General features: G+C 37.4%; 1 protein-coding gene across 1 annotated transcript in view; it reads right to left on the bottom strand.

Moving 5' to 3' along the window:
- DIAPH3 (diaphanous related formin 3) overlaps positions 1-27,261 on the bottom strand; it is a 474,633-nt gene that overhangs the window by 400,933 nt on the left and 46,439 nt on the right. Inside the window, exons 3-4 of the mRNA XM_090258348.1 lie at positions 18,018-18,185; positions 7,895-7,999 (exon numbers count right to left, since the gene is read on the bottom strand). Of these exons, the coding sequence (XP_090114474.1) occupies positions 7,895-7,999; positions 18,018-18,185 (273 nt within the window). The remainder of the gene's footprint in view (positions 1-7,894; positions 8,000-18,017; positions 18,186-27,261) is intronic.

Raw genomic sequence — 27,261 nt, 5'->3', positions numbered from 1 at the left:
GAGGATTTAAAAAAAGGACATCTATTGATGAGATACATCTTGTATAGCCAATAGTTCTCATCTTTGTAACCTGGAATCACCAAGAGCTTTACTAAATACTAATACCTAGGTCCCATGTACAGGAACTCTGACTTAATCGTTAAATAGTAGGACACAGACAATGTCATTTTCAAAGTTCTCCAGATGATTCTAATGGATATCAAGGTTGAGAGCCATTGTTCCTAATTATTTTTTTCCCTCATTTCATCAATTAACTTCCCCTTTGTTTACTGAAAGGGAATTGTATATACATAGCATTTTTTGTAATTTTTCACTTATTCCTTCATAACTTTCTTCTTTCAAAAAGTTCACTCCATATGGATAGTTTCTCATCATTTTCCTCTCCATCATAACCATATGTCTCTTCTTCTGGCACTTTGAAAGTTTTCACTAATTTTGCAGTTATCAGATATAAGTTTAATTACATTCATAAATATCTAAAAAATAAGCATGTGAATAGCAAAATATCTTAGACCAAGAAACAACTCAAATAACCAAGAGGAAAATAATCTCTGATTATCTCTAATCCCACAATCAGTGTTAGCATTATGACCACATACAGCTCTAAAATTCTAGTATTTTTTACTAGTAATAACAATGTTTCTATACCTGGCAAGTCTTTTTTAAAGAACAGGTATCTTAAATAACTATAAGATTTTTAGAAGACCAAAAATACATTATTCTAATTTACACCTAATATAATTTCTTCCTATAAAAAAAAAAGAAGATGACTGTTTTGTTCATGACCTCCTCCTGCCTAAATAAAACCATACCTCAGTAATAGCAGAGAACAAGAAACGCCACTGGTACTGCCCAGAAACTACTCACGAGAAAGCCGGATGAATTTCAGCTGCTGAAAGATCATTTTAATTGTACATAAATAAAACCTGTCCTTTATAGGCACAAGTGGAAATTAAAGTGCCAAATAGATTATTAGGAAATATTCTTAACAAGAAATTAGTTGATTGCCCTGAGGCTCTGAAATTTAATCCTAGTCAGCAAGCAAGACCTGAAGACAAACAGGCAAAGCATCTTTAAGCAAGGGCATTGTTGATTAATATGTGTCTTACACCAAGTACCAGCCACAGATTTTTACTAAGCTTTTATGTTAGAAGGGTGGCTTTGATCAAATCCCTAACCTCAAATGGAAGCCAAAAAATTATCCACATTAACTTTAATTACCAAAAATGTGTAAAACTGGTCCCTCTATGTTTCCGCCATAATTAAAATAGAAACCTTTCAAAGAAAAACAGTAATGAAAAGTAAAAGAAAGAAGAAGAAAAAACTTGACTTACCTGTATTTAACAATGATTTCCAAAATATAAAACTGAACTCTATAAAGGCCCTGGCCGGTTAGCTCGGTTGGTTAGAGCATCAAGGGGATAGACCAAGGTTGCAGGTTCAATCCTGGGTCAGGGCACTTACGAAAAATCAACCAACGAACACAACAATAAGTGAAACAACAAATTAACCTACCTACCTTCCTTCCTCTCTCCCTCCCTCCCATCCTTCCTTCCTTCCTCCCTCTCCCTCTCTCTCTCACCTTTCCTTTCTCTACAATCAATAAATAATTTTTTAAAGTTTTAAACTGAACTCTAATAGACATTGAAAGGGATGGACATACCCCTACTGATATAACAATATTAGCAAATCAATGCTAGAACAATGAACACTATATTTTCTACCTAATAAAAATATACACAAATATGAACATATAACTATCATTTTCTCAAGACATAACTCTTTTCCAATCAATACATGCCTAGAAGAGCAAAACTGCAAGAAACCACGTCCTCCACACTTGAGAACATCATGCCCTAGTGAGCTAGAACAACTGGTACCATGTTAATATAAGGTGCAAAGAAACTGGTGACTTTCAAACCAGAGTAAGAAATAATTAGCAGCAAAGAACAAATGTAATTAAATCTTGAATTAGGGGGTCTCTGAGTCAGAGTCAACAGTATTAGCATACCCTACAAGTCAGGAAGTGATATTGTACAGCTCAGCACAAATGCCTGAGATCAAAGGGGGAAGATATTCATCACCAAACACAGGAAATGGGAAAATGTAGCTAGACAGCTCAGCAAACAATTTAGGGAATTACTACCCTCAGTTAACTTAGTTAATAGTGTTAAATTGTAATTCCAGAGTATCCAAGCATGGAGAAACTGAGGAGGAAGGGGAAGGGGGGGGGGGCTGCTCGAGTTAGTATAAAACCAGCTTGCTTTTTCTATTTGGGTGCATGCATCTTTTCTGTGTGCCCAGCTCTGCAGACCTGTGAATAAACAAAGTCTTGGCTACTGATAAAGTTCTGTGTCCTGGTGTTTTTACTGTGAGCATTTCTCACAGTAACACCTTTCGAAATGCCTTTAAACACACATACAAGAATCTATAACCCTATGCTTATGAACTTAATTTAGAGTCAGTCATTTTATCATACTGCTTAAAAAACTTTTTAGTCTTTCTATATGCCTTCTAAAGTTATGTTCAATAATATTTGATATTTAACTTGATTTCTTTTCAAAGAAGACTAAACAGGAACTACAGGAATAGTTATGAGTTCAAGGAGTAAAGTGAAATCATTATCCAAACTTCCCAATACATGCTAGGAAGGCCTTTGCTGTCACCTGACTGCAGTCCAGGTTGACCAGGAAACTAGCAAACTTTCGTGAGTACTTATGAAAAAAGAGATTCTGCTTCCTTCTTGAAAAAAGACATCAAAAATAAAAAAACTAAACATAAAATATGAAATAAATGATGTTCTAATTAAGAAGCTTAGAAATGTGCCCTGGCTGCTGTGGTTTGGTTGGTTGGAATGTCATTCCATACACCAAAAAGTTTGCAGGTTATATTTCTGGTCAGGGCACATACCTAGGTTGTGGGTTTGATCCCCAGTTGGGGCGCATATGAGACAACCAATCAATGTTTCTCTCTCACATCGATGTTTCTCTCTCTCTCTCTCTCTAAAAAAGCAATACAAAAAAAATTTCCTGAGGTGAAGATTTTTTAAAAATTATTTTGAAAAAAGAACCTTAGTGTGAGACAATGGAGTCTAGTCAGGTCCCTCACCTTGAATGCCCAGGCGTGGGCTGCTAGAAACAACAATTAGATTAGCATGTGAGCGCACTCACAGTTATATAAGCATTGATGTCATATTTTGGCTAGTAGTCGGCTTTGTCTATACGTAATATAAAAGGGGCAGGAACCCCCACAGGAGGGTTTGTGTTCAGACAGCAGGAGTGGCGCTGAGCGCTGAGCACGTGAACGGCAGGGGTGTACACATGAATACTGTAATGTCTGCAATAAGGGAACTGTCAAGAGACCCCAACCTTGCCTCGCATATTCTTCTGACTGCCGGACAAAAGGAAAAAGCGCTGGGTTCCATGACACTTAGAAACATGAAATTAGGCCCTCCTTATTAGATATCCGCCCACTGGAAGTGAGCATGTTACTTGCATCTGTGATACAAATTCTTATGACATGTTGGGGGAAGAGGGGAGCAGGAAGCCTATGAGAGCTATTGATTCCAAACTAGAACTAGAAGGATAAATTTAAAAAAGAAATTTATAAAATATTTTATCCACCTCTAATGGTACAACCATTTAAAAAACGAAAAACTATGTGCCAACAGGTAGCAGTCCAGTTGTAATCTGTACAGAAATAAGCAGTCTGGACAGTCTCATCATCTTGTATGTAAAAATTGGAAAAAAGAAAAAGATGACTCCATAACAGTATGGAAACTGACTGGGGGAAGGGGGTGATGGGCAGTGGAGAGCAACAGGGAAAAAACTGGGACAACCATAATAGAATAACAATTAAAAAAAGATTTTAAAAAAAGAAAGAAAAATATGACTCCAAAAGCAATGATGAGCAAATGCTTACCTCCCCTGAATAGTTGTTGGGGACATAATAAAGGCTTGAAAACTATATAGCACAAACAAAATTTCCCCCAAACTCTTAGTTTCTCTCCCTGAAACTCCACATCCCCACAAAGAACCAGACATCTTTCTGGTGCTCCCATCCTCTCTCCCAAACTCCACCTCCCTATCTCCCTCTTCACTCCCAGTCATCCACTCTGAGCCTCTTCCTCCTGCCAGTGATTGGCTTTCACTTTCTTGCAAATGTTTTGGCTTCTCAGGACTTCTCCGGTGTTGTATCACCACAGATTACCCTGAAAAAGCCTAAAAGTAGAGCATAAATAGAAGCATCTTTGGGCAGGAAAAAAAGGGAAAAGTATGGTGAATGTTTTATTTATTTGTGATAAGGGGTAGTGGGAAACTGGTATTGCACTGATCTAAATCCCACCCTCTCCAGATGTCCTTTTTAATGTCTTCTTTAATTGTGTATGAACTAACCCATGGCTTTCTGTTAGCCCTGTCGTGGGAGATATTCACATTATCCAGACCTAATATATCCCGAGCCAGCTCACCTTAAATACAACTCAAGCACCCACAAAAAAGTAAACATCAACATAAAAACTGGTATCACAGACATAAGTTATGATAAATCAAAACCAAAAAGAAAAGGAAAACTTTTCATTCCAGTTTTATTTTAGAGTGAACATAGCAACTGTACTAGGACATAGCTCCTAAGCCTGGCTTGTCCACTCAAAGCACAAGAATCTTGACTACAAAAATCATCATTTAACAGCGTCTGTAAAGATGCTTTAAGAATTTTAAGGGAAGAAAAAGATTAAAAATATTAAACCACAATAAAGAATGGGAATGACTCTCAGTTAGATTAAGCATAATTAGATACATTTATATGATAGATCTATATATTAAATTCTAGTTCCCTTCCATTTAGAAAATAGGAAAAGTTCTTAGGCAATTGTGGCTTAAGAGATCCTTTGCTCTGTTACAGAGTTTTCTTACATTGTTTGGGAACTGTAAATTCACTTCTATTGGACTACCATGTCACATCCTACTTTCAAGGTCCCTACCACTAACTGCAGAATAGTGTTATCCTCTAGCTATAATCAAACAAAAGGAAAATATGTATCATTCTTTTTGAAAGAAGTTTTCTCCAATCAACTTGCTGCTAAACATCTGAGGCAAGTCGTTTACTAAGAAATGGGCCGTAGACCATGTAGTACCCACCCTTCTCATGGATGTTCTGAGTATACTAAGTGAGGGGAGGGTCTTGTAAGATGCTCCTTTGGAGGGAAAGAGTAATCTCCAGGGTGAATTAGAGATGGAGAGAAATCCCGCATAGGCAAAAGTGTATCAGGATGGCATATGAGGATGCTCACAGCAGCAAAGCAGAAAACTCAACTTAAAGCAGCTTAAAGAAAAACATGCATCACCTTATGCAATGAAAGTGCCTGTAGGCAGGACTGCATCAGACCAGCGCAGCGGCTCTAAGATGTGACCTCCCAGGCAACCCACACCCTCTCATGAGCAATGGCAGAAAACAGTGGCTTTCCTGCTCTGGACCCTTTTATGAGGGAGGGAAACCTTCCTCAGAAGCCCCAAGCAGCCCTGGCCATCAGATTGTACTGGACAAAGCTGGGTCACATATCAATGCCCTAGGAAGTTAGAAACGTGAATCTGGCATTTGCGACCTCTACATATGATATTTGCTTGATAAATTTTTAATAATCTTTCCTAACCTAAGAAATTCAGTTTTACAATTTGGCTACCTAACCTGAAACTTACTAAGGTCTTCAAAATAATCTAAATTGGTTGATTTCCCCCCTTCTTCTAAAAACCAAACTTATCTACTTTAGTCCTATTTTGAGAGTTAACATTTCTAAAGCACTTTCAAAGCATCAACTAGGCATCAGTACTATTTTCTTTAAAAAGTTAATTCTTACCCAAAAAAGATAATCTCAAAACAAGTTCTAAGGCTAAAATGATAACAAAAGTATATGTGACACACACTCTCCGCATCTCTAAAACAACCTATCTATGAATTTTGATTGGTTTTCTCAGGGTAACTTTTTGAGTGCTTGTTAACGTAAATATGCTGGCATGACAAAGTCCGTATCCTAGAGTTAATAAAATGTGTTTCTACTTCCAGAGCAAAAATAGATGACTGGCCAGCTTGAACTTTCTACAGCATTAAACATCTGCCAAATTATTCAGAACCCTCTTAGGAAAAGCCATGATCCTCCACACACTAATTAAATGAGTCAATGCTTTAATCGTACTTTAGATAACTAATCTATTTCAATCCTGATAATCTAATTAACTAATTCTGGTAAATAAATTTCAACCTTAGTACAAAATGATTAGAGGATTAAAGTTTAAAATCAGTGAATGCAAACTGAAATAGATCCACTATAATGAAGCTCAAAATGATTTCTTCTATTAGAAAGTCTGTTTTTACCTGAAATTCAAGAATTAAAGTGCAAGGTTTTCTAAACCAGTTTTAATATAGTATCTCTTGTAATTCCATTAAGTAAAGTCAATGCTTGTTGGATTTAAAATTCCCAAATCAGGGTACTCTTCCCTAATTAAAACTCTATATAAAACAGTTATACTATCTCCACTCCCTTGATATTTTTTTCACCTATTTCACCTATTACATGTGTTGTCCTGTGTTGTCTATAAGATTCACGATAGATTATCTTGGTGCTCCATCTCCAGGGCATAAAATAGTGCCTGACATACAGACACTAAATGTGATGGGTGAACAAATGAATGTCTTAGAAATGTAGACTCATTAAGAGTAAAATTGTATTTTTACTGATACACAGTGACCTATATTTTTAATTATGGTGTAATAATTTCAACAGCATGAACAACAAACAAATCACAAAAATAAAAAACAAAAATTGCTACCACCACCAGTGCTACCACAGAGGCAGCCACCGGGTATAAAACCTGTTGTTTTAACCATGGAATAAACAATTTAATTCTAACAACAAGCATATGTGGGTATGCTTGATGATTTGTATCACTACAGAGCCCATCTACATAAAAAGCTGAAATCAGGTACTGAATGATTTCTGCAACTGAACTTCAGACTGCCAAAGCAAGAGACATGTTTAAAAATTAAACATCACTTGAGTCTTTCTTCCAAAATAAATACCAGAGAGTCACTGACCAGTATAGCTGATAAATGGAATTAAAGTATAAATAACTTGTATTCATTTAATCTGGCCTTAGGTTAAGGTATCCAATGAAAACTACAGTATATTATTTTTTCCTAATCCAATTCTCTCTTAAATTCAGCCAAAATCATTTTTTATGGCCTTTCTACCGAATGCTTCTTCATTAGCTTCCATTTTATATTTTTTATCTACTCTATTTATTTACAATTTTTATATGACTGGCCAAGCTCATTTGTTGGTCCATGAAATAAATGTAATTGATTCTATGTGCCAGTCATGGTTTCTTAGACATTTAGTCATTACTTCCACCCACATATTTCAAGTTTCCCTAGAAAACTGGCAGCCATGTAGAGGTTCAATGCTCCTTTCAATGTCTACATTTATAATCTGTTACAAGATAATTTTATCAATAAGAAAAATGTATCCTGATTCAGGCAGTTGGAGTAAAATCAGTCTCACTTTTCTATAATACAAATATTATCCCAATTTACAAGTGACATAGAAATCAATAACCATATTAATTCAGTAACAAGAAAAGTTATCTTAGAGTAAATAAACCAACTCATCACAGTGTTTCTAGCAATGTGAGCAGCTAAAATACAAAAGCAGTTTAAAAGTTATAAGATGGGAAATACTTTTAAATTAAACAAACTTATAGATCTTGTGCCTATAACCGTACGCTCAAAAGCCCCATTATTCCAGTTGCCCACACACTTAAGCACTTCATTAGACATATGCATTGTTTTTCATACTACCACATGTTTCAGCAGTATTTTTCCACTTGACAGTTTTACTTACTGCCTTGGAAGCAGTATTGATGTACTGCATCACCATTTCTTTTTTGATACTGAAGTCCTTTTCCCGCAATGGTGCCTTCTTATCTTCATTTAAATTCATATCTTCCTGGAAAACACAATTAAAAAGCCTCATTTTAGAATCTAAGTAGAGCAGCCACTCTACATACACTATGAACGGAAAATCAATAATTTGTGACTACAGCAGCATTAATTGTTTTGGAATGATTTGCATGTAGTTCTGCCTGGAGGAGAGAGAAAGCTGAGGTAGAGAAAAAAGGATTTGGATCATCTTCACAGGTAAAATGCTAAAATAGCTTTTTAAATTCACAGCAGGCTAGCAAAATTACATTGACCTCACTATAGATAATTAGACAGTTGAAGATATCTGCCTTTCATAAAGTCATTAAAGACTCACAATTTCAAAATCTGTATAAATATGCATTTTACAAACACTGTACCTGAAGCTATCTTGCACCGTTTTGAAAGCACTGCTCCATGTATTGTAAAAATTAAAAGGTAAATTACTGTAAAAATTAAAAAGTAAATAAGTCAACCACTTTCCAGATTCTGATAGCTATAAGCAGCTATTATCAAATACCTCGTACTGATCCCCCAAAAAGGTGAAGCATTCTGTGAATTTAATAGTCTCTTCTTCACCCCATCTAAAATACTCATTAACTTTTTAACTATATTCAGAGTTCTAAATTATATAAAAATTATGCTTATAAGAAGAGGTACCACCTAAAACACACTGATTGAACACCATTCAAAACAAGGGTTTAAGTGACCTGGATATTGCTATGGACCTAATCCTCACTAAAAATATAAGTCAAGTGTATCCACATAAACATGAGAATTGTTACTGGATCAGTTAAGCTGCTTGAGTAAGAAGCTGTTCTGGCAAAGGAAAAAGTGCCTAAGACAAGACAAAAACGGCTGAAGGGGAAGGGCATCCCAAGTGGAGGACCGGATGACGAGTTCTGGGTGGCTTGTGATACACCGTGTAGAATGCCGGAATGAATATAAACACAATATCCACTCAGAAATGAGCCCATCAAATGCAGAACTCTGGATCACCTCTAGAGCCCAGCAAGCTAAATTTCTTCCAAGTTTTATAAGGGTGCTACAATTCATCAGACACTAGTTTATGGCTTTAGCTGATTCAGTTTTTGGCTACCAAGCCATTCAAGCACTTAAAAGTCAAAATTCCCTTCATTGTACCTTGATATAAATATTTGAGGTCTTATAAGCTGTTTCATTTGACACCCCAATAAAAGGTAGTAATTAGTAATGTCTTTCGCAGCTGTTCTGGTTAATAATATCCTGTTATATGAATAATGGTTTGTTTTGTTTCATTATTTTTTTCCACTAAGCCAGTGATTTTCAGTAGGCCTTAACACCACTTGGGAAGCATTTTTAAAGTGCCCGTGGGCATTTTGGTTGTCACTATGACTGAGGTGATGCCACCAAGACTTGCAGAGGGAAGGTGTGCCAGACTTTCTGCAACACTCAGGCTAGTCCTACACAATAAAAAGAAAAAAGGGGGTAAAAAAAGCCATATCTCCCAGATGTATATACCTTTAAAAAAGAGAGAATCATACTTATCTAAGCCTAAACTCTAATTCAATGAAATTAGATGTAAAATGGAATTCAGGTGTAAATTGTTGCACATTAAATACTACTTATTGTTTCGTTTTATTATACATTGGATTTTCCAAGAATCCAAGTACTACTCTATAATTTATAGTCACACTGTTCTTTGTTTTGGGGGTTTTTGGGTTTTGTTTTTTTTGTTTTGTGTGTGTTCTTTTGCTTTGTTTTGGTTTTTAGTTTTACCAACAGGTGTGCTCCATTTCTGAATTTTAGGAATCACAGGACAGCACTGCCTTTGGTTTCTGAATCACCAGAACAACACACCTATAGCAGTCTATACTGCAGCTGATGTACTCACAGGGGCATGAGGCAGAGATGCAAGAATGTGACTGTACTGTGCTTCCTTGAATAGTCATAACCAACAGCTCGCATTGAAATATATAGTTTTATTACATAAGTATGGTGAGGCGTTATATTGATTTTTTTTGAAACTATAAGTGTAGGTAGTTTATATTATCTATAAGGATTTTCACTAGAAATAAGTAATGAGGAAGTTAGGGAATAATTATTATAAAAGGTGGGGGTAAGAACATTAACCTGTTTTAAATTACTCACTATTTTTTTCATTTTTCTTTCTGTGTGATGACCAAACATGACCCAGCCTTCTCAGCCAGCAAATTAAAATACTTAATAGATATAGAATACTAAAAAACAGAAAACCCATTAGTTGTGGCTAAAATCAAAATAAAATATCAAGATAGATGAAAGATAAAAAGGCTACTGTTTTCTTTGTGGAAAGGCATCTTCAGGATGACATGAGCTCATACACAAAAGTAGTACATTTGGAATTAAGAGAGAGTCCCATAGTTCCCCCAACCTCTTTCCTCTGGGTTATCCGACCTCTCTTGTCTAAATATGGTACTCATCTTCATGACAAAGGTGTGATGACAGTCTCAGTTTAAGAACAAAGAGGAAACAAAGAAGAAATACTACAAAGAAGTTTGGAATCAACTACATAATAGCACAAACCTTTCAAGAGCATCTATGAGGCATGTAACGTCATCCAACACACAGTTATTCTCTGCATGTCCAGGAGAAAATGGCACTGGATAGTGTAAGAAAAACTCTGCCCTTTACAAAAAAAAAAAAATATATATATATATATATATATATATGGGAATAGAAAAAAATTGTGTGTATATATGTATGTATGAATGAATGTATGTATGTGTAAAGGGTGCACTGTTCTTAGAACAGATTTTGAACCTCTATCTATAAAGAGAAGGGCTAAAAGAAGAAAACCCTATGAGTCGCTGGCACTGAACTTCTGGGGATCACAAACTCCTTAGGAAATGTACTGGAAGCTTTCTTTCTACAAAACACACATCCATGTTTTATATTGTGATTCCACGGAGTAAAACTAAGCATCTTCTAAGGCTATCCCAGAAACTAGAGTTGGGGGCACCAAGGGAAACCAAACATCTACATGTAATAACTGCCTGCCTTAAGGGGAAGTCTTTAGCATGAGAGCCTGAATAATGCAATTCTAAGCTCCATATATTACAGAACAGAAAAGACAGACACTCAGAAATGAAAGGGCTTTTAACAGCTCATTGGTTTTTAGAAACTCCAGAACTGGAGCCCAGATCCTGTGTCTGGTAGTTTCCAGGTAATCCTAACAGGTCTCTTGTGGGCAAGACATCAATTTTCACGTTCCTTAAGTTTGCATCTGCTCAAAGTGATCATATCATATCTCCACTGTCTTAGGTCAAGCTTCCTAAAGGCAGACTTGAAACAGGGATTGGGGTGCAGATAATAGAGGGGATGTCCTCAGGATGAGGGGAGCGAAGGAAGCAAGGTAAGACAGGAAAAAGAGACATTTGAAAATGTGGCCTCAACTGGATTCTCACTTCAGCCCAAATTGTACCACAGTCAGTGCCTTCTGAAATGACGCCCCCAAATCAGTCACCATTCCCCTGAGGCCAAATTTCTGAATGAGGGAGCATCTGTCAACCACTAGGAGCCAACATTCATCACCTGGGGTATATGCATGAACCACCCTGGTGAAGGGGTTTTGGAGGGGCACCAACAGTATCTACAACAACATTTGAAAATAAGTATACTAAGGCTTCTTTCTAAGCAGAATACAGAAACCTAAACAAGGTTATAAACCACTGTGTGTCAACCAGTTCTTCCGCTCAAACATACACTGAGACACCCAGTAACTATATAGGTATGGGGGGGCGGGGTCTGAAACATGATACCTACGATAAGTGAGGGAATACCGTAAAATGATACCAAAGCCACAGATTTTAAAACAGCTCTGAAATGGCAGTTTACTTCAATATAGCAATTTACTGATATATGTATACAATTCATTAAATATCTATCAAGAAAATATTGAGCAAAAAATGCATAAAACACCTAATTGTATAGGACCTGATGAGCAATTTGAATAAGGTCAACATTTCAGTAGTCTTTAAATGGAAAAATCTTATCAGTTGACTATTTAACTGAATTTTATCTCATTCAAAAATTCTATTTGAGCAGTCACGAAATAAAAACTTTAGTTTCTGTCTGAAGAGTAGTTGTTTTCGGTGTTAAAATTCTAATACCATAGCAACATAGATTATGAATTAACTTTTTTCTTTTCTTCTTATTCAATTTATTGAGGTTACATTGTTTAATGAAATTATATAGGTTTCAGGGTACAATTCTATAATAATACACCATCTGTATATTGTATTGTGTGTACACTACCCCAAGTCCAGCCTCCTTCCATCATCATTTATCTCCCCCTTCATCCTCTTCTACCTCCCCTTGCCCCCCTTTCCCTCTAGTAATCACCATACAGTTGTCTGTGTCTGTGAGTTGTGTTTTTTTTTTTTTTTTGCTTAATCCCTTTATCTTTTTCACCCAGCCCTGCAACCCCCCACCCCTCTGACAGATGTCAGTCTGTTCTCTATATCTATGAGCCTGTTTTTATTTTGTTAGTTTACTTTATTCATTAGGTTTCATATATAAGTGAAATCATATAGTACTTGTCTTTCTTTGATTGGCTTATTTCATCTAGCATAATGCTCTTCAGGTCCATCCATGCTGTCACAAAAGGTAAGGGATGCTTCTTTTTACAGCCAAGTAGCATTCCATTGTGTAAATGTACCACAGCTTTTTTATCCACATATCTACTGCTGGGCACTTGGGTTGTTTCCAAATGATGGCTATTATAAATTACACTGCAATAAACATAGCAGTGCATGTGCTCTTTTGAATTAGTGTTTCGGGTTTCCTCAGATATATTCCCAGACGTGAAATCACTGGTTCATAAGGCAGCTCCAGTTTTAATTTTCTGAGGTATCTCCATACTGCTTTCCACAGTGGCTGCACCAACCTAAAAGAATTTCCATCAGGGCAGATAAGTTGAGACAGTGACACTGCTAATTCTAAATATTGTTTTTAATTTTTACTCTTGTAGTTATCAGTCCTGTAGTCTTAATATTTGTTTTGTTGTTATCTTTGCAGTTGTTTGAGATTTATGATCTAGGCCCCGTCCAAAGGTTATTTTGCCCTGCTTTAATGTTTGAAAGGTTTGAGGAGTTACAACTTACAAGGCAATTCCTCTGGGATGACAGTTCCAACACTATTTTAAAGTGGCTCTATTTATATTATTTTTTGCATATATATGTCCATCAAATCATCACACTGAATGCCTTAAGCTTACACAATGTTTTATGTCTGCTATATCTTACTAAAGCAGAAAAAAACAAGAAAATAATGAGTTCAGGGTCTGGTTTGTTAAAGTTTAGCATATTTTAGAGATTGATTGTTGCTGTTCTTCTGTAGAAGACATAGCCAGGCTATCATAGTAGGAGACATTCTACAACATGAAAGGGATCTGATCCTTCAGGAGGAGTGTATAGGGAAACACAAGACAGCGAGAGGCAACACTCAGAGCAAATAAAAACAGATAGAAGAAGAAACCTGGAAAGTAAACTGGTAAGAACTGGCCCGAAAGGAAGAAAGTCAGGAAAGGGAAAAAGGTGTCATGGTGCCCAAAGGGGAAAAAATGCTGAGAAGAGATAATGGTCAGCAGTGTTACATGTTACAAATAGGATCTGATCATCAGAGAGCCGCCCAGAATTAAGAGGAGTAAACATCTGGAAGAAAGCAATTCAAAAATTAAAAGTTATAGCTAGAAAGAGCCAGAGTAAACAACTCTTTGTATAGAACAGAATCTGAAGGTCCAAGATAAATGACAGGAGCTAGGGGTAAAGAAGTCACTAGCTTTCCAGAGACAAGGTGTGCATCCCAGGAAAGAAGCAGGCCTGGGCCATTTAAAGATACTACTCCCAAAAGGTGGCCCCAGCAAAGGAATGGAGTCATGAAACACTGGGAAGGAAGACCAGACAAAGGAGATGTCACCAGTAACAAGAGAACTGTAGGTGAGGCTGGGGGGGGGGGGGGGGGGGGGAGACAGACACACACAAATATACCACAGGAGCAAGGAATCAGCGCCTGTCAGGTAAAAGGGACTTTGCGCATGCAGTTAGGGTTACAAACTTTGAAATCCCTAGGGAAATTGTTTTGGATTATCTAGGTAATCCCAAACTAATACAGGAGCCCTTAAAAGAAGAGGATTTTCTCCAGATGTAGGCAAGAGATACCACAGAAAAGGAAGCCAGAGATTCTAGCTGTGAGGTGGATTTAATGTCTCTGAGATACAGGGGCCCACGTGAAGGTGAAGGATAGGAGAGAGCCTCTGGAAGCTAAGACAGCCCCCAGGTGACAGTCAGCAAGGAAACTGGAAGAGGGTTTTTCCCAAAGCCTCTCCAGTAAGAGCCCAGGCATTAGACACTGATTTCAGCCTTGTAAGACCTGGAGACACAAGGTGAGCCAGCCTAGACTTGTGACCTACAGAACTTTGATACAGTATGCTGGTGTTGTTTTAAGTCTCCAAATTGTAGTAGTAATTTGTTATAGCTGTAATAAAATAGACAACACCCCCACACACCAATGCCTGATTATAAATAGCATGGGTATTTAGTATTATTATGGCAACTGTAGTCTTATTCCGCCCCCTCCCAACAATCTAATCCTAGAAGAACCCTTCAGTCTAGAGGGTGGAGAAACAGAGAAGAGGCCAATTCCTCACTCCCCGAACACAGCGCCTCCTGGAGCCTCTAAGTGGAACCGGCTTCAAATGGGGAAAGAGAGAAGCTTTCTTGGGATGAAAATTAAGTTATTAAATTAAATTAAGGTTTGTTTGTTTGTTTTTGTTATCCGAAAGTGAACAGAAAGCTCTGGGACCTGCCTGGGATTTCATCCAGGGGCAGAAAAGAATAAGCTGAGGGGGCTCGTTTAAAGAGGCAACGGGTGAATACACAAGTAACTTTAGACTTGTACCTACAATGTTCACCTGGTTCAAAACCCAGTTCATATATTTACAGTGAGTTCAAGAGTAACTACTGAAATCTCACTTCCAGAAATCAACGTTTTATATACAATGAAGTCCACACAACTATCTCACATAACTAGATCCATAGAGAAACCATTATGGGCTTTCAGGTAAAATTTCTGCTTTCATGAAAAGACAAGTGGGAGAAAAAGCCCTTAAGAAATGTAACTAAAAATTCATCACTACTTTAAAAAAAAAAAAAAGCACACTGAAACTCTCACCCAAAGACCGAGTAAATCAATTACCTAAATAAGTGAATTGAGTACCAAGGCTGAAGTACTACACTGTACTTCACATTCATTAAATAATCAAGTCAGCACACTGTTTTGAGGAGGAAAAAAAGGTTCTTCAAAACAAAGTTTTCACTTTATGTAAAAATTATTTAAATATCTTCGATAATGTTAAATAAGAATTTCTTAAAAGTTGCACAATGCCAACACAAAGAGTCTAGATGCAAACTTTAAATGGTATGAGGCCTCTGTGGTGCAAATGCCAAAAGGTTAAAATAAAAAATTACTGAAATGTTGCTTCATCAAAAGAATTTCTATTAATAAAAATACCACCAATAAGTGCAAGCCAAAAATCAAACCCAATCTAAATCTTGCATCCTCCACAGAGACAGAAACAGCTTTAAATTTGTCAAATTGGTACCCTGAAAAACCTGAAAAATATCACTAATTCACATTTAAAAAAGGAAAAAGACCCTTCTCATCTTCAGAATCATCATCAGATCTTCCCTACAATGCACTGTGATATGATCAAGGAATCAGAAGGGAAGGGAAGGGAAAGAAAAAAACTTATTTCTCATTTTTTAAAAAAAAACTTAGTTGTGACAAACTCATTTATTAGCAAACTGGTCAGCCTAGAGAAAGCAACAATATCATATTCTGCTTAGTAAAGTGAATTTGATTGCAAAAGGTCTTCTGCCAACAGGGAGACCTATTTAAGATTTAACAAGAGATCTGGCCCAGTTATTAAATATGTATTCTGTAAATACTTTAGAAATGTCAATATCCATCTGCCCTGAACCTACTATTGAAATTGATACTCTCAGCCAGGAGAAGGGCAAGTCTAATATAAACACAATTCCAAAGTAATCATGTTCAGAACAGAATACCATAAACTATAGTCTGTACTTTCCAGACAGTTGTTTTAATGGCTCGTGGTGATAAAATGTGATCTCCGTAACTATCTAATATCAGTAGCCTACTCACTCAACTTACTCAGATGGCACCAGCAATTATGATCAAAAAGAAAAATTTTTATCTTAACAAGGTAGTCATGACTGAACCAAAACAGCACCATTCCAGAATCTCACAGATAATTCAGGTGAGTAGTTTAACACATGATGCATGGATGAGGGGGAGGGGAAGGATACTTTACCATTTTCACTCCTCCAAGGTAGTACTGTGGCCTTTTACACAAGCCTCATTAACACAATCCTCATTAACACAAGTCTCATTAAGTGAGGCAAAGGCTAGCAAAAAAAAGTTTTGTTTTGTTGTTGTTATTCCAGGCTGAAATTATAACAACTCATGATGACAAGAGTTAGAAATGAAGTATTTATGTGTGGTCAATTAAAACCCAAATCAGTGCTTCATCAAGAACTGACATAATAGGTAAGACGTTCCCAAGCCTAAGATTCATGCCAAAACAATACTAATAAAATGTATGTTCAATAATGAAAAGTTAGGGATCACTAACACTAATTAAAAACCCCATGAAAGCACAAAGCGAGCATTCTTTCCTTCTGGGGTCTTCTGAAGGTCCATGTGCAGCACCTCAAATACTTGTTGATGAAAAGAAAATAAGGTAGTATAATGGCAAATACACTTGCTGATTCCAGCTGAACAATGAAGAGAACAGCTATTAACTTTTTCTCAAATTCCAAGCACATCTTACACTCTAAACTAAATAGGTGAATGCAATAATTTCCCCCAAAACTAAATAAGGCTGTCAAAACCATTAAGTTAAATAGACAAAATAAACCATTAAGCTAAAATATACAACTCCTCAGACTAGTATAGAAAATTCTTTCATAATCTTTCCCAAATAACCGTTCCAGTCTAATTTTTCCAACCTCTTATGGTTCTCCCCACCCCATGAGCTATTTGAAACCTAGCTCTGTCTTTGCTCACTGCTGTTTCCCCATCTCAAGAGAATGTCCTTCCCTCTGCTACCCAAATCCTGTCCTAAGTTAAGACCTGTCTCTACTCCAACCTCTCTGCTAAATCTCCCTACGCTACTACAATTTCCTTTCCATTTTAGCTTTCGCCGAAGCTAATGAGGTACACAAAAATTAAAGTAGTTTGTTCCCATTCTGAACTTATAAATAACTCAATCGTTAAATACTACCTTCAGGCATTTTTTTACTCTTTCTCAATTGTTTGTTTTGAATCCTAAGAGATCAGCAACTTGAGGGCAGAAAACTATATATGTAAATAATCTATTTATATAAAATTAGCATTCATTTGTGCTTAGTAGTTAGAATATACTTAATATATGTGGGTTATTCATTAAATTAATTCAGCCAGCTTGAAAGCCAGGAGCCGAGTCTGTCAGAGAATCACCATCATTTTAGAACCAACTGAAGGAGGCCACAGATGACACCAGGTGTCCCTCCCAGAACAGGCACATCCCAAAATGAGTGAGTTCAAGTCTCTACAGATAGAACTATTGCAGGACTACAAGAACGTGGTTATCCTGAGAACCAACAAAGAAATAAAACAAGTTACCATATCAGCACACTTACCAACGCACACAGCAGAGCACTGTGACCATCATTCTAAAAATGCAACCGAACCCAAACAGACCCCTTATATAATCTATTCAAGACAAAAACATATCATTTGGCACTTTAGAATATTTATGGTTTTTATACATCCTATATAAAACAAAAAACTGGTATAACCTTTTTCTTTACATTCTTATTTTTGTAACCTAAAGTGCCATCTTAAATGACATCAGAAACCACTCTATGTAACATGAATTCCAAATAAGTTCAGTGTTCCTAACACATGACCAAAAGCTAAAGCTTTTACATCACATAACATTTCATAAGAATCAAAATTCTTACCATCATCTTTTCAAAAAGTTCTAAGAGTTCATTGTCTGACAGTGGCTTTGGAAGGTTTTCCATCATCTCTGAGGAACAATCACTGCTTGCAAATGCTGTCTTCAGGTTGGAGAGTGGAGGCCTTTCTTTCTTGCTCCCTGGAATTTTTATGCTGGCAAATCTGTCCAGCTACAAAAGAAAAAATAAAATAGCACATATGTGCATATCTCAACATTTATATAACCCCCCAAATGAATAAATAAACAAGGTCAATCACATTATCAATTTGATTTCATCAGGAGGTATTCAGCACTGGAATCTTTAAACTTAAATATATATTTACATATTTTTATTGATGTACATTTCTATTTGTGTGTGTTAGTAAAAAGTTTTCAGTAAGCATTATGTCTAAAAGCAGAAGAGAAATCAGACAACCTCAAAATATTCCTTCTAATCTTAAAATTATAGAATTGAGAGTCTAATGTCAGGTGACCTTTCCTTTACAGATTAGCAATCTAAGCAGTTTTACAAAAGTAGCTTAGCTAATTTAGTGGCTGGCAGTCACACTATTACTCAGTGCATACTATATTCCAGGGAGGTGTGTGTATGGGGGGTAAGGGACCAGGGAGTGATTTAGAATTTTAAGAATTCTACTTGTAACTCCATAGCTTGTTAACCTAATAAACACATTTCTCTTTACTCAGGCTGCTCTGTATTTGAACTTCATGAACAACTGTAGAGTAGGGTGGGTAACGCCTCAGGAAACAAAGCTGGAATTTTGTTGTAATGGGATCCCTTCTACAATTAGATCATCAAATAGTCTGCTGAAATTTGAAATGTATATTAGTTTGCACAGCTAATTGTTTATTTTGATTTTTGCAAATTCTACTTCTCACGAAGAACCCACACTCATACAAAGTTTCATAGGGTAACAATCAAAAAAGGCAAAAAGTCTTAAAGGGGATGTTGAGCACAGAACTATACTTAAAAGCACAATGAATTTGTGAATTTCTCAATATAACTATATATATTAAGCTACTTTTATTGCCATAATATGTATACTACATAGACCTGTGCTATATTCATTACGGTAGCCACTAGCTACATGTAGCTATTTAAACATAAATTAAAATTCAGTTCCTTAGTTGCACTAGCCATATACCAAGTGCTGCTCAAGAGCCATGTCTAGCTAGTGGCTCCCGTGCTGGTCTAAGCACCTATAGAACATTTCTGTCGTCACAGAAAGTTCTATAGACTAGAACAAGTATAGCCCATTAAAGAAATACAACTCTTAAAATTCTCAAAAGAACAAGTCACTTAACTAATGAAACAAAATGTCTTCAAATAATGATACAAAGATAATAATGATTATCTTTCAAAATAGGTCTTTAAATGATGATAATGCCTAAGAAAAATGCTATGTACCACAATCACACATCGTCCATCTAACATGCAAACAGTAAAGTACTACAAATATGACAGCTTCCAGTAGTATTTAGAAAACAGTCACAAAACACCACTGCTCCCATCCTAACAACCAAAACATGCCACAAAAACTACAGAATTGTAGTAGCTGTTGACTTCAAGCCATCAGGGAGCTGAGGTCACCAGAAAACCTGCAAGAACTATGAAGAAGTGACAGGCTTAGTTTAGTCCTTGGCTGTGACTAGTACGGGAGGCAACCAATTGATATTTCTCTCTCATATCAATGTTTCTATCCCTCCCTCTCTCTCCCTCTCTTCCCCTCTCTCAAAAAATCAATAAGCATGTCCTCAGGTGAGAAAAAAAAAAAGACAGGTGCTTTCATCACTAACAAACGGCTGAAAAAGAAGCACCTAAAGGTAAAGAAAAACCAAATTTTTAATGAACTACTACTGACAGGAGCATGGGCACTGGCATGAGAGACTAGAACTCCAAGGAGCCCTGGTCACAAAGCCCCAGCCATAGAGCAAGTTTGCACCCATCTACTAAACCCTGACCTGAAATCTTCACCAGCTCTATGGGGTAGCATGTCAGTGGGCGGGGAGGGTAGGAAAGCTGAACAAGATATCTCTCAAGGCCTGACAGGTCTCTCCCTCTGAAGTCTCTGGTCTAAACAAACAATCTGAGAGAAATCCCAGTAACACATTGGAGCCTGGGGGAAGGACATCAAGTCAGTGAGAGATTTCCTAAAAAAACAAGAGAGCCAGAAGTGGAACTGAAAACATAAAGAAAACTCTACCATAACCCTACAAATGGGCATCAGGACTTTAAAACAGAGATAAAGCTAGTGGTTCAGTTGTAAAGTCAAAAAACACATTACTGCTCAGATCCCAAGCCCTCAAAACATTGGAGGCCAAAAATGAGCTGAATCCAACTAAAGCAGGAAGGAAACCAAAACCCAGCTCAACTGGAGATCGCATTGACCCATTCTAGCCACCTGAAAGGAGGGCATGACTTTTTTGGAAGCAAATATTATTTAATTTGTACTATAATTTTTTTACACATCCACCATATGATCAAATACTACAAGGAGCACAAAGATCAAGAAAATGTGTCCCCCCAGTCAAAAGAAGCAGACCCAGACATGGCCTAGATGGTGGAATTAAAAGAGACAATTTAAAGTAAGATTTATAAAACTAACAAAAGATATAAAAGATAAAAAATATAATGAAAAGAGTGAACACCATGCATGAGAGATGGTGAATTTCAGCAGCTAGGTCATAAAAACTTTTTTAATGTCTTTTAGAATGAAAAATGGGTCAGAAGTGAAGAATTCATTAGATGGGCTTAATAGAGCCTAAACATTGCTGAAGAAAGAACTGGTGAACCTAAACACACAGATCAAGGAAAGTGTGAAAACCACGACAAAGAGAAAAAAGAATGGAAAGAGAAAAACCAAAACAAAAAAGAACATAGCAACCAAGATCTGTGATACAATACAAAATATTATAACATAAGTGCAATTGGGGTACAAGCAGAAGAGAGAGTGAGAATAGTACAGAAGACATATCAGAAGATAACTGTTCTATTAAAAACAAAAAACAAACAAAAAGTACCACCCAGGCACCTCCTAGTAAAACTGCTGAAAATTAAAAATTAAAAAAATAAAAATAAAGGCCAAACCATAAAAGTGCAGTCATAGAAATGAAGACATTATATACACAGGAAGAAAAAGACACAAATGATAACTAATTTCTTACCAGAAACAATGGCAGCAAAAGACAATGGAATGGCATAGGCTCCACCAAAAAACTACTCAACTGTGGGGGACAGACAGACATGGGGAGATGTGGGAAGCAGACAGGCTTGGTTTAAGAGGCTCTGACCGCTGTGCGGAGCTGCCCCCAGCTGGGCAGGTTGTCTCCCAGGCCTGCTCTGAATCCTACCCTCTGGGGGATTTTAGAGATAGAATAGAAATGCAAAGTGACTTTTAAGGAAAAGGGAACCTGCTCTGTTTTTCTCTGTAAAGCCTCAAATCCTTGTCAGTAAAATGTGAAAAACAGAACAATTAAGTAAGAGGAAATGCTTTTGACCTTGTGTAAAATACCTGGAAGTTTCAACCCTGTATTAATCTGCATTTCCCTTTCACTCCCTACCATTTGGGGAAGTGCTACGTATTTTCCTTAAGTACTTCCCTATGTGGAAAGTGGATAAAAACCTTGGCTAATAAAGAAAAGGGGGGCAATTTTCCACTAGAGAAAACCCCCTCCCTTCCTTCCTCAGATGGAGAGTCTCTGAGTAGTTTCTTCATCCACTCCGAGGGACCCAGAGTCTCTCTCACTCAACCTAATAAGTGAATAGACAAATACAATCTGATCTTACCTATAAGTGGAACCTAATGAACAAAACAAACAAATGAGCAAAATAGAACCAAAGATGTGGAAATAAGGAATTGACAGCAACCAGACGGGAGGTGGGAGTTGGGTAACAGGGGAAAGAAGAGGAAGGGTCTAGTCAAGGAACAAGTATAAATGGGCATGAACATGGACAACAGGGTGGGGACTGACTGTGGGAGCAGGTGTAGTTGGGGCAAGGGAGAGAAAAGGGGGAAAATTGGGACAACTGTAATTGAACAATAATAAAGTAAAGACAATGGAATGGCATCTTTAAAGTAACAAAGGAAGAGATCCAAGATGGCAAAGGAGTAAGTGAAAGCTACACTAACCTTTCCTAAGACCAATCTGGAATTACAACTAAATTGTAGAGAAATCATCCTGAATAACCAGCTGAACACTAGCTGGAGAGAAGCCTTGTAACCAAAGACAGAAGAATCCACTTCACCCCAGCATGACTGGTAGGCATTATGGACGAGGCATGAAAGAGCTGGCTGGGATCCCAAAGGGTGGCAGCTGAAGTTCTGGAGGGATATTTCAGAGACTGAGGGGGTTACCCCAAAAAGTGTGGGATCTAAACCTCAAGCTGGGCTCCCCAGCCTACAGCACCAGAGCCAGGAAAGGAACCCAGGTAACATCCAGTTATGAAAAGCCAATAGGGAGAGATGGCTGGAGCCTCAGACAGCCTCTCAAAGGGTCAATTCACAAAATTTTCTTTGCAGCCATTTACCCTGGGCTCCAGCAGAGGGAAGGCAGAGTGGACTAGAGATGTTTCAGAAGAGTCTGGGTCTGGTGGCCCTGGGGAGAGAACTGAAGGAACAGCTGCCAGGATCCCTGTGCTGAGTCATTCCCCATACTGCTGGAGCCATCTTTCTCAGGCAGACCACTCCTCTCCTGGTGGCATCAGCCTGAGAGGAAGCAACAGCCCTGCCAATAGGAAGTATTCTGCCCCATTAGTTAAGTCTATAAGACTTCAGCTGACCCTCCGCAGGGCCAGGTGCTGGTAAGAGCTGGCCTTGGTCCACAGCCTGGTTCTTATTGCACACAAATAGGCCCAGGAGAGGGAACCACATACTATGGATCGCTAATAGCTCCAAGCCAGTTGACTAGGGACAGTCACAAGCAGCATCTACCAACGTCCGTCACCACCATCTTTGCAGATCTACCTAATACATAGAAACAAACACAAAGAAGCAGCCAAGAGGGGAAGACAAAGAAACAGACCCCAAATGAAAGAACAAGAGAATTCTCCAGAGGAAAAACCAGATGATATGGAGGCAAGCCACTTTTAAGAGCAAGAGTTTAGAGTAATGATTATAAGAATAACCAAAGGCATGAAAAAAAGACATAGAAACCATAAAAAAGAGTCACAAATAAAGAAGGTAATATCTGAAATAAATAAAACATGGAAGTGCTACAGAAACAAGGGAGTTCAAAAATCCCCAGAGCTTGCAGCTGGGGGATGAGGAGAAGTAAACAGCTTTTCAAATGCTTCCACATGCCTGAGGCTGGTGGCTACTGTCTTTCTTATGCAAAATGGCTTTAATGCATCCAAAGCCTCAGGCAGATGGGAGGAGTCTTGAACCAGGGGACAGTATGGAAAAAGCACACAGAGCCTACGTAAAGTTCTGTGAATGGTCAGAACTGTTTGCAACGCCCACTGCGTCAGATGACGCAGTCAGGGATATATAAGCAGCTGCAGACATTTTAGCTTAGACTCTCTCTGGCTCTCGCTCGTGCTCTCTCTCTGAGACTCTCTCTGGCTCTCGCTCGTGCTCTCACTCTGAGACACTCCCGCTCTCTGACTCGGGCTCTCACTCGCGCTCTGGCTCTGGCGCTCTGACACTTTCTCTGGCGCGCCCGCACGCTCGCTCTCGCTCTCTCGCTCTCTCGTGTGCTCCCTCCACGTGGCTTGGTGAAGGGGCCTTCTCCATGTGGCTTGGAGAAGGGGTCTCCAGGCTGCTTTAAGAGGCTCTCGCCATGCGGTTTTGAGAAGGAGAGGAGATCCGCGCGGTTTGCAGGAAGAAGGCAGTTGGCAAGGAGGCTGAGAATCCAGGCGGTCCTGCATTGAGAGCTGGAGGGCACCACAGCACAGAAAGGACCTCCCCAATCAGATTGAATGATTGGCAGCTGCTGGTAAAGCTGAACTGTGTTTGGAAAGTAGGGAAACGGTTTCTGTGACTTTCCTAAAACTAGCCTGGTTTGGAAGGGGGGGAGGCAAGGATATGTGTTTGTGGGTGTTTTAAAGAGCATAAGACTTAATAACAGAAATCCGCAAATAACTAAATCTATATAACTGTTAAATAAACAATTCTTTTTCTTTTCACCAAACTCTGGTATTGAGAGTTATAATTTTGGCGGCGGGCAATCGGGCCCCTAACTAAAAAGCCCGTGGGTTTGTTTTCAACTGGAGCAGCCCAGGGGTTCTGTAACAGAAGGAATGAACAGCAGTTTAGAAGAAGTAGAGGATCAAATCAATGATTTCGAAGACAGGATAGAAAAAAACACCCAGGCAGAGCAGCAAAAAGGAAAAAGAATTTTAAAAAATGAGGAAATCTTAAGAAACAGTCTGGAAAACATGAAGCATAACAACATCCACATAATGGGAATACCAGGAGAAAACAACAAGCAAGGGATTGAGAACCTATTTGAAGAAATAATGACCGAAAACTTTCCTAATCTGGTAAACAAAAGACACACAAATCCAGGAAGCTCAGAGAGTCCCAAACAAGTAAGACCCAAAGAGGCCTACACTGAGATACATCATAATTAAAGTGACAAAACTTAAAGACAAGGAGAGAATACTAAAAGCCGCAAGAGAAAAGCAGGTAGTTACATAAAAAGGAGCACCAATAGACTGTCATCAGAGTTCTCAATGGAAACATCTCAGATCATAAGGGAGTGGCATGAAATACTCATGGTGATGAAAAGCTAGAACCTACAACCAAGGTTACTTTACCCAGCAAGGCTATCATTTGAAATTGAAGAAGAAATAAGGAGCTTCCCAGACAAGAAAAAAAACTAATGGATTTTATTAACACAAAACCAGTACCGCAACAAATATTCAAAGTCTTGCTTTAAGAAGGAGAAAGGAAAAGAAAAAAAAAAAAAAAAGAGGAAAATAGTCTAACAATAAAATGGCACTGAATATATATCTATCAACAATCACATTAAATGGCTGAAATGCTTCAACTAAGAGACATATGGTAGCTGAATGGATAAGAAAAAAAGACCCATATATATGCTGCTTTCAAAAGACCCATCTCAGATCGAAAGATGCACACAGACTAAAAGTAAAGGGATGGAAAAAGATATTTCATGCAAATGGACAGGAAAAAAGCTGGGGTAGCAGTACTTAGAACTGACAAAATAGACTTTAAACCAAAGGCTAGAGTAAGAGAAAAAGGACACTACATAATAATAAAAAGAACAATCCAAAAACAGAATATAACCCTAATAAATTATTTATGCATCCTAAACATAGGAACACCTAAATATGTAAAGTAAATCTTGATAGACATAAAAGGAGAGATCAACAGAAATACAGTCATAGTCAGGGATTTTAACACCACATTGACTTCAATGGATGGATCTTCCAGAGAAAATCAACAAGGAAAGAGCGGCCTTAAACGGCACACTAGATCAAATGGATTTAATTTATATCTTTAGAACATTTCACCCCAAAGCAAAATATACATATTTTTCAAGTGCACATGGAACATTTCTAAGACAGACCAAATGTTACCAAATATTCCAAGAAGAACTAACACTCATCCTTCTCAAATTATTTCAAAAAAATTCAAGAGGATGGAAGGCTCCCAAACTCATTTTATGATGCCAACATTATCCTAATTCCAAAACCAGATAAAGACACTACAAAGAAAGAAAACTATAGGCTAATATCCCTGATGAACATAGATGTTAAAATCCTCAACAAAATATTAGAAAACCAAATACACCAATGCATCAAAAAGATCACACACCATGATAAAGAGGGATTTATTCCGGGAATGCAAGTTTGGTGCAACATTTACAAATGAATACATGAGATTCACTACGTACACAAAGTGAAGGATAAAAACTTCATAATCATATCAATAGAGAAAAATCATTTGATAAAATCCAACACCCACTTATGATAAAAAACCTCAGAAAAGTGAGGTTAGAGGGAACATACCTAAACATATGGTAATCCCATTGTCAGCATCATACCCAATAGGCAAATACTACAAGTGTTCATCCTTAAGATTGGGAACAAAACAGGGATGTCCTCTTTTATCTCTCTTATTCAATACAGTACTAGAAGCCCTAGCCACAGCAACCAGACAAAAAGAAGAAATAAAAGGCATCCAGATTGAAAAGGAAGAAGTAAAACTGTGTTTATTTGCATATGACACTATACTGTACATAGAGAACCCCAATAATTCCACAAAGAAACTATTATGAGTAATAAATGAATTCAGTGAAGTAGCAGGATTGAAAATTAACATCCAGAAATCAGTTGAATTTTCATATGCCAATGATGAAATAACAGAAAGGGAAATTAAGAAAACAATCCCATTCACAATTGCTTCAAAAAAGAATAAATACCTAGGCATAAACATAAGCGAGAATGTAAAAGACCTGTATTCAGAAAACTATAAGACAATGAGGAAAGAAACTAAAGAAGATACAAATAGGTGGAAGCACATACTGTATTCATGGATAGGAAGAATTAATATCATTAAAATGCCCATACTACCCAAAGCAATCTATATATTCAACTCAATCCTAACAAGATTTCAATGATGTATTTCACGGAACTAAAACAAATATTTCAAAAATCCATACGGAACCACAAAAGGCTCCACATAGCAACAGTGATCCTGAGAAAAAACAAAGTTGGAGGAATCACACTACCTAATATCAAACTATATTATAAGGCCATAGTAATCAAAACAGTATGGTACTGGCAAAAAAAAAAACAAAAAAACAGACATATAGATCAATGCAACAGAATAATAGAGCTCAGAAATAAACCTACACCTTTATAATCAATTAATATTTGACAGAGGAAGCAAGTACATACAATGGGCTTAAGGTAGCTTATTCAATAAATGGTGTTAGGAAAATTAGACAAATGCACGCAGAAAAATGAAACTAGACCACCTTCTTACACCACACACAAGAATAAATACAAAATGGATCAGACTTAAATGTTAGATCTGAAAACATAAAAATACTAGAAAAAAATACAGGCAGCAAAATAATAGACATTGTTCGTATCAATATTTTATCAAATATATCTCCTCAGGCAAAGGAAACCAAAGAAAAAATAAACAAATTGGACTACATCAAACCAAAAGTCTTTTGCACAGTAAAGGAAGTCATCAACAAAATAAAGACAACCCACAGAATGGGAGAACATATTCACTGATACATCTGATAAGGGAATAATATCCAAAATTTGT

Source organism: Furipterus horrens, unplaced genomic scaffold (genome assembly GCF_987537825.1).
Source record: "Furipterus horrens unplaced genomic scaffold, mFurHor1.1.pri manual_scaffold_12, whole genome shotgun sequence".
Classification (NCBI taxonomy): Eukaryota; Metazoa; Chordata; class Mammalia; order Chiroptera; family Furipteridae; genus Furipterus; species Furipterus horrens.
Note: the sequence above shows the minus strand (reverse complement) of the source record. Positions and strands in the feature narration are given on the sequence as shown.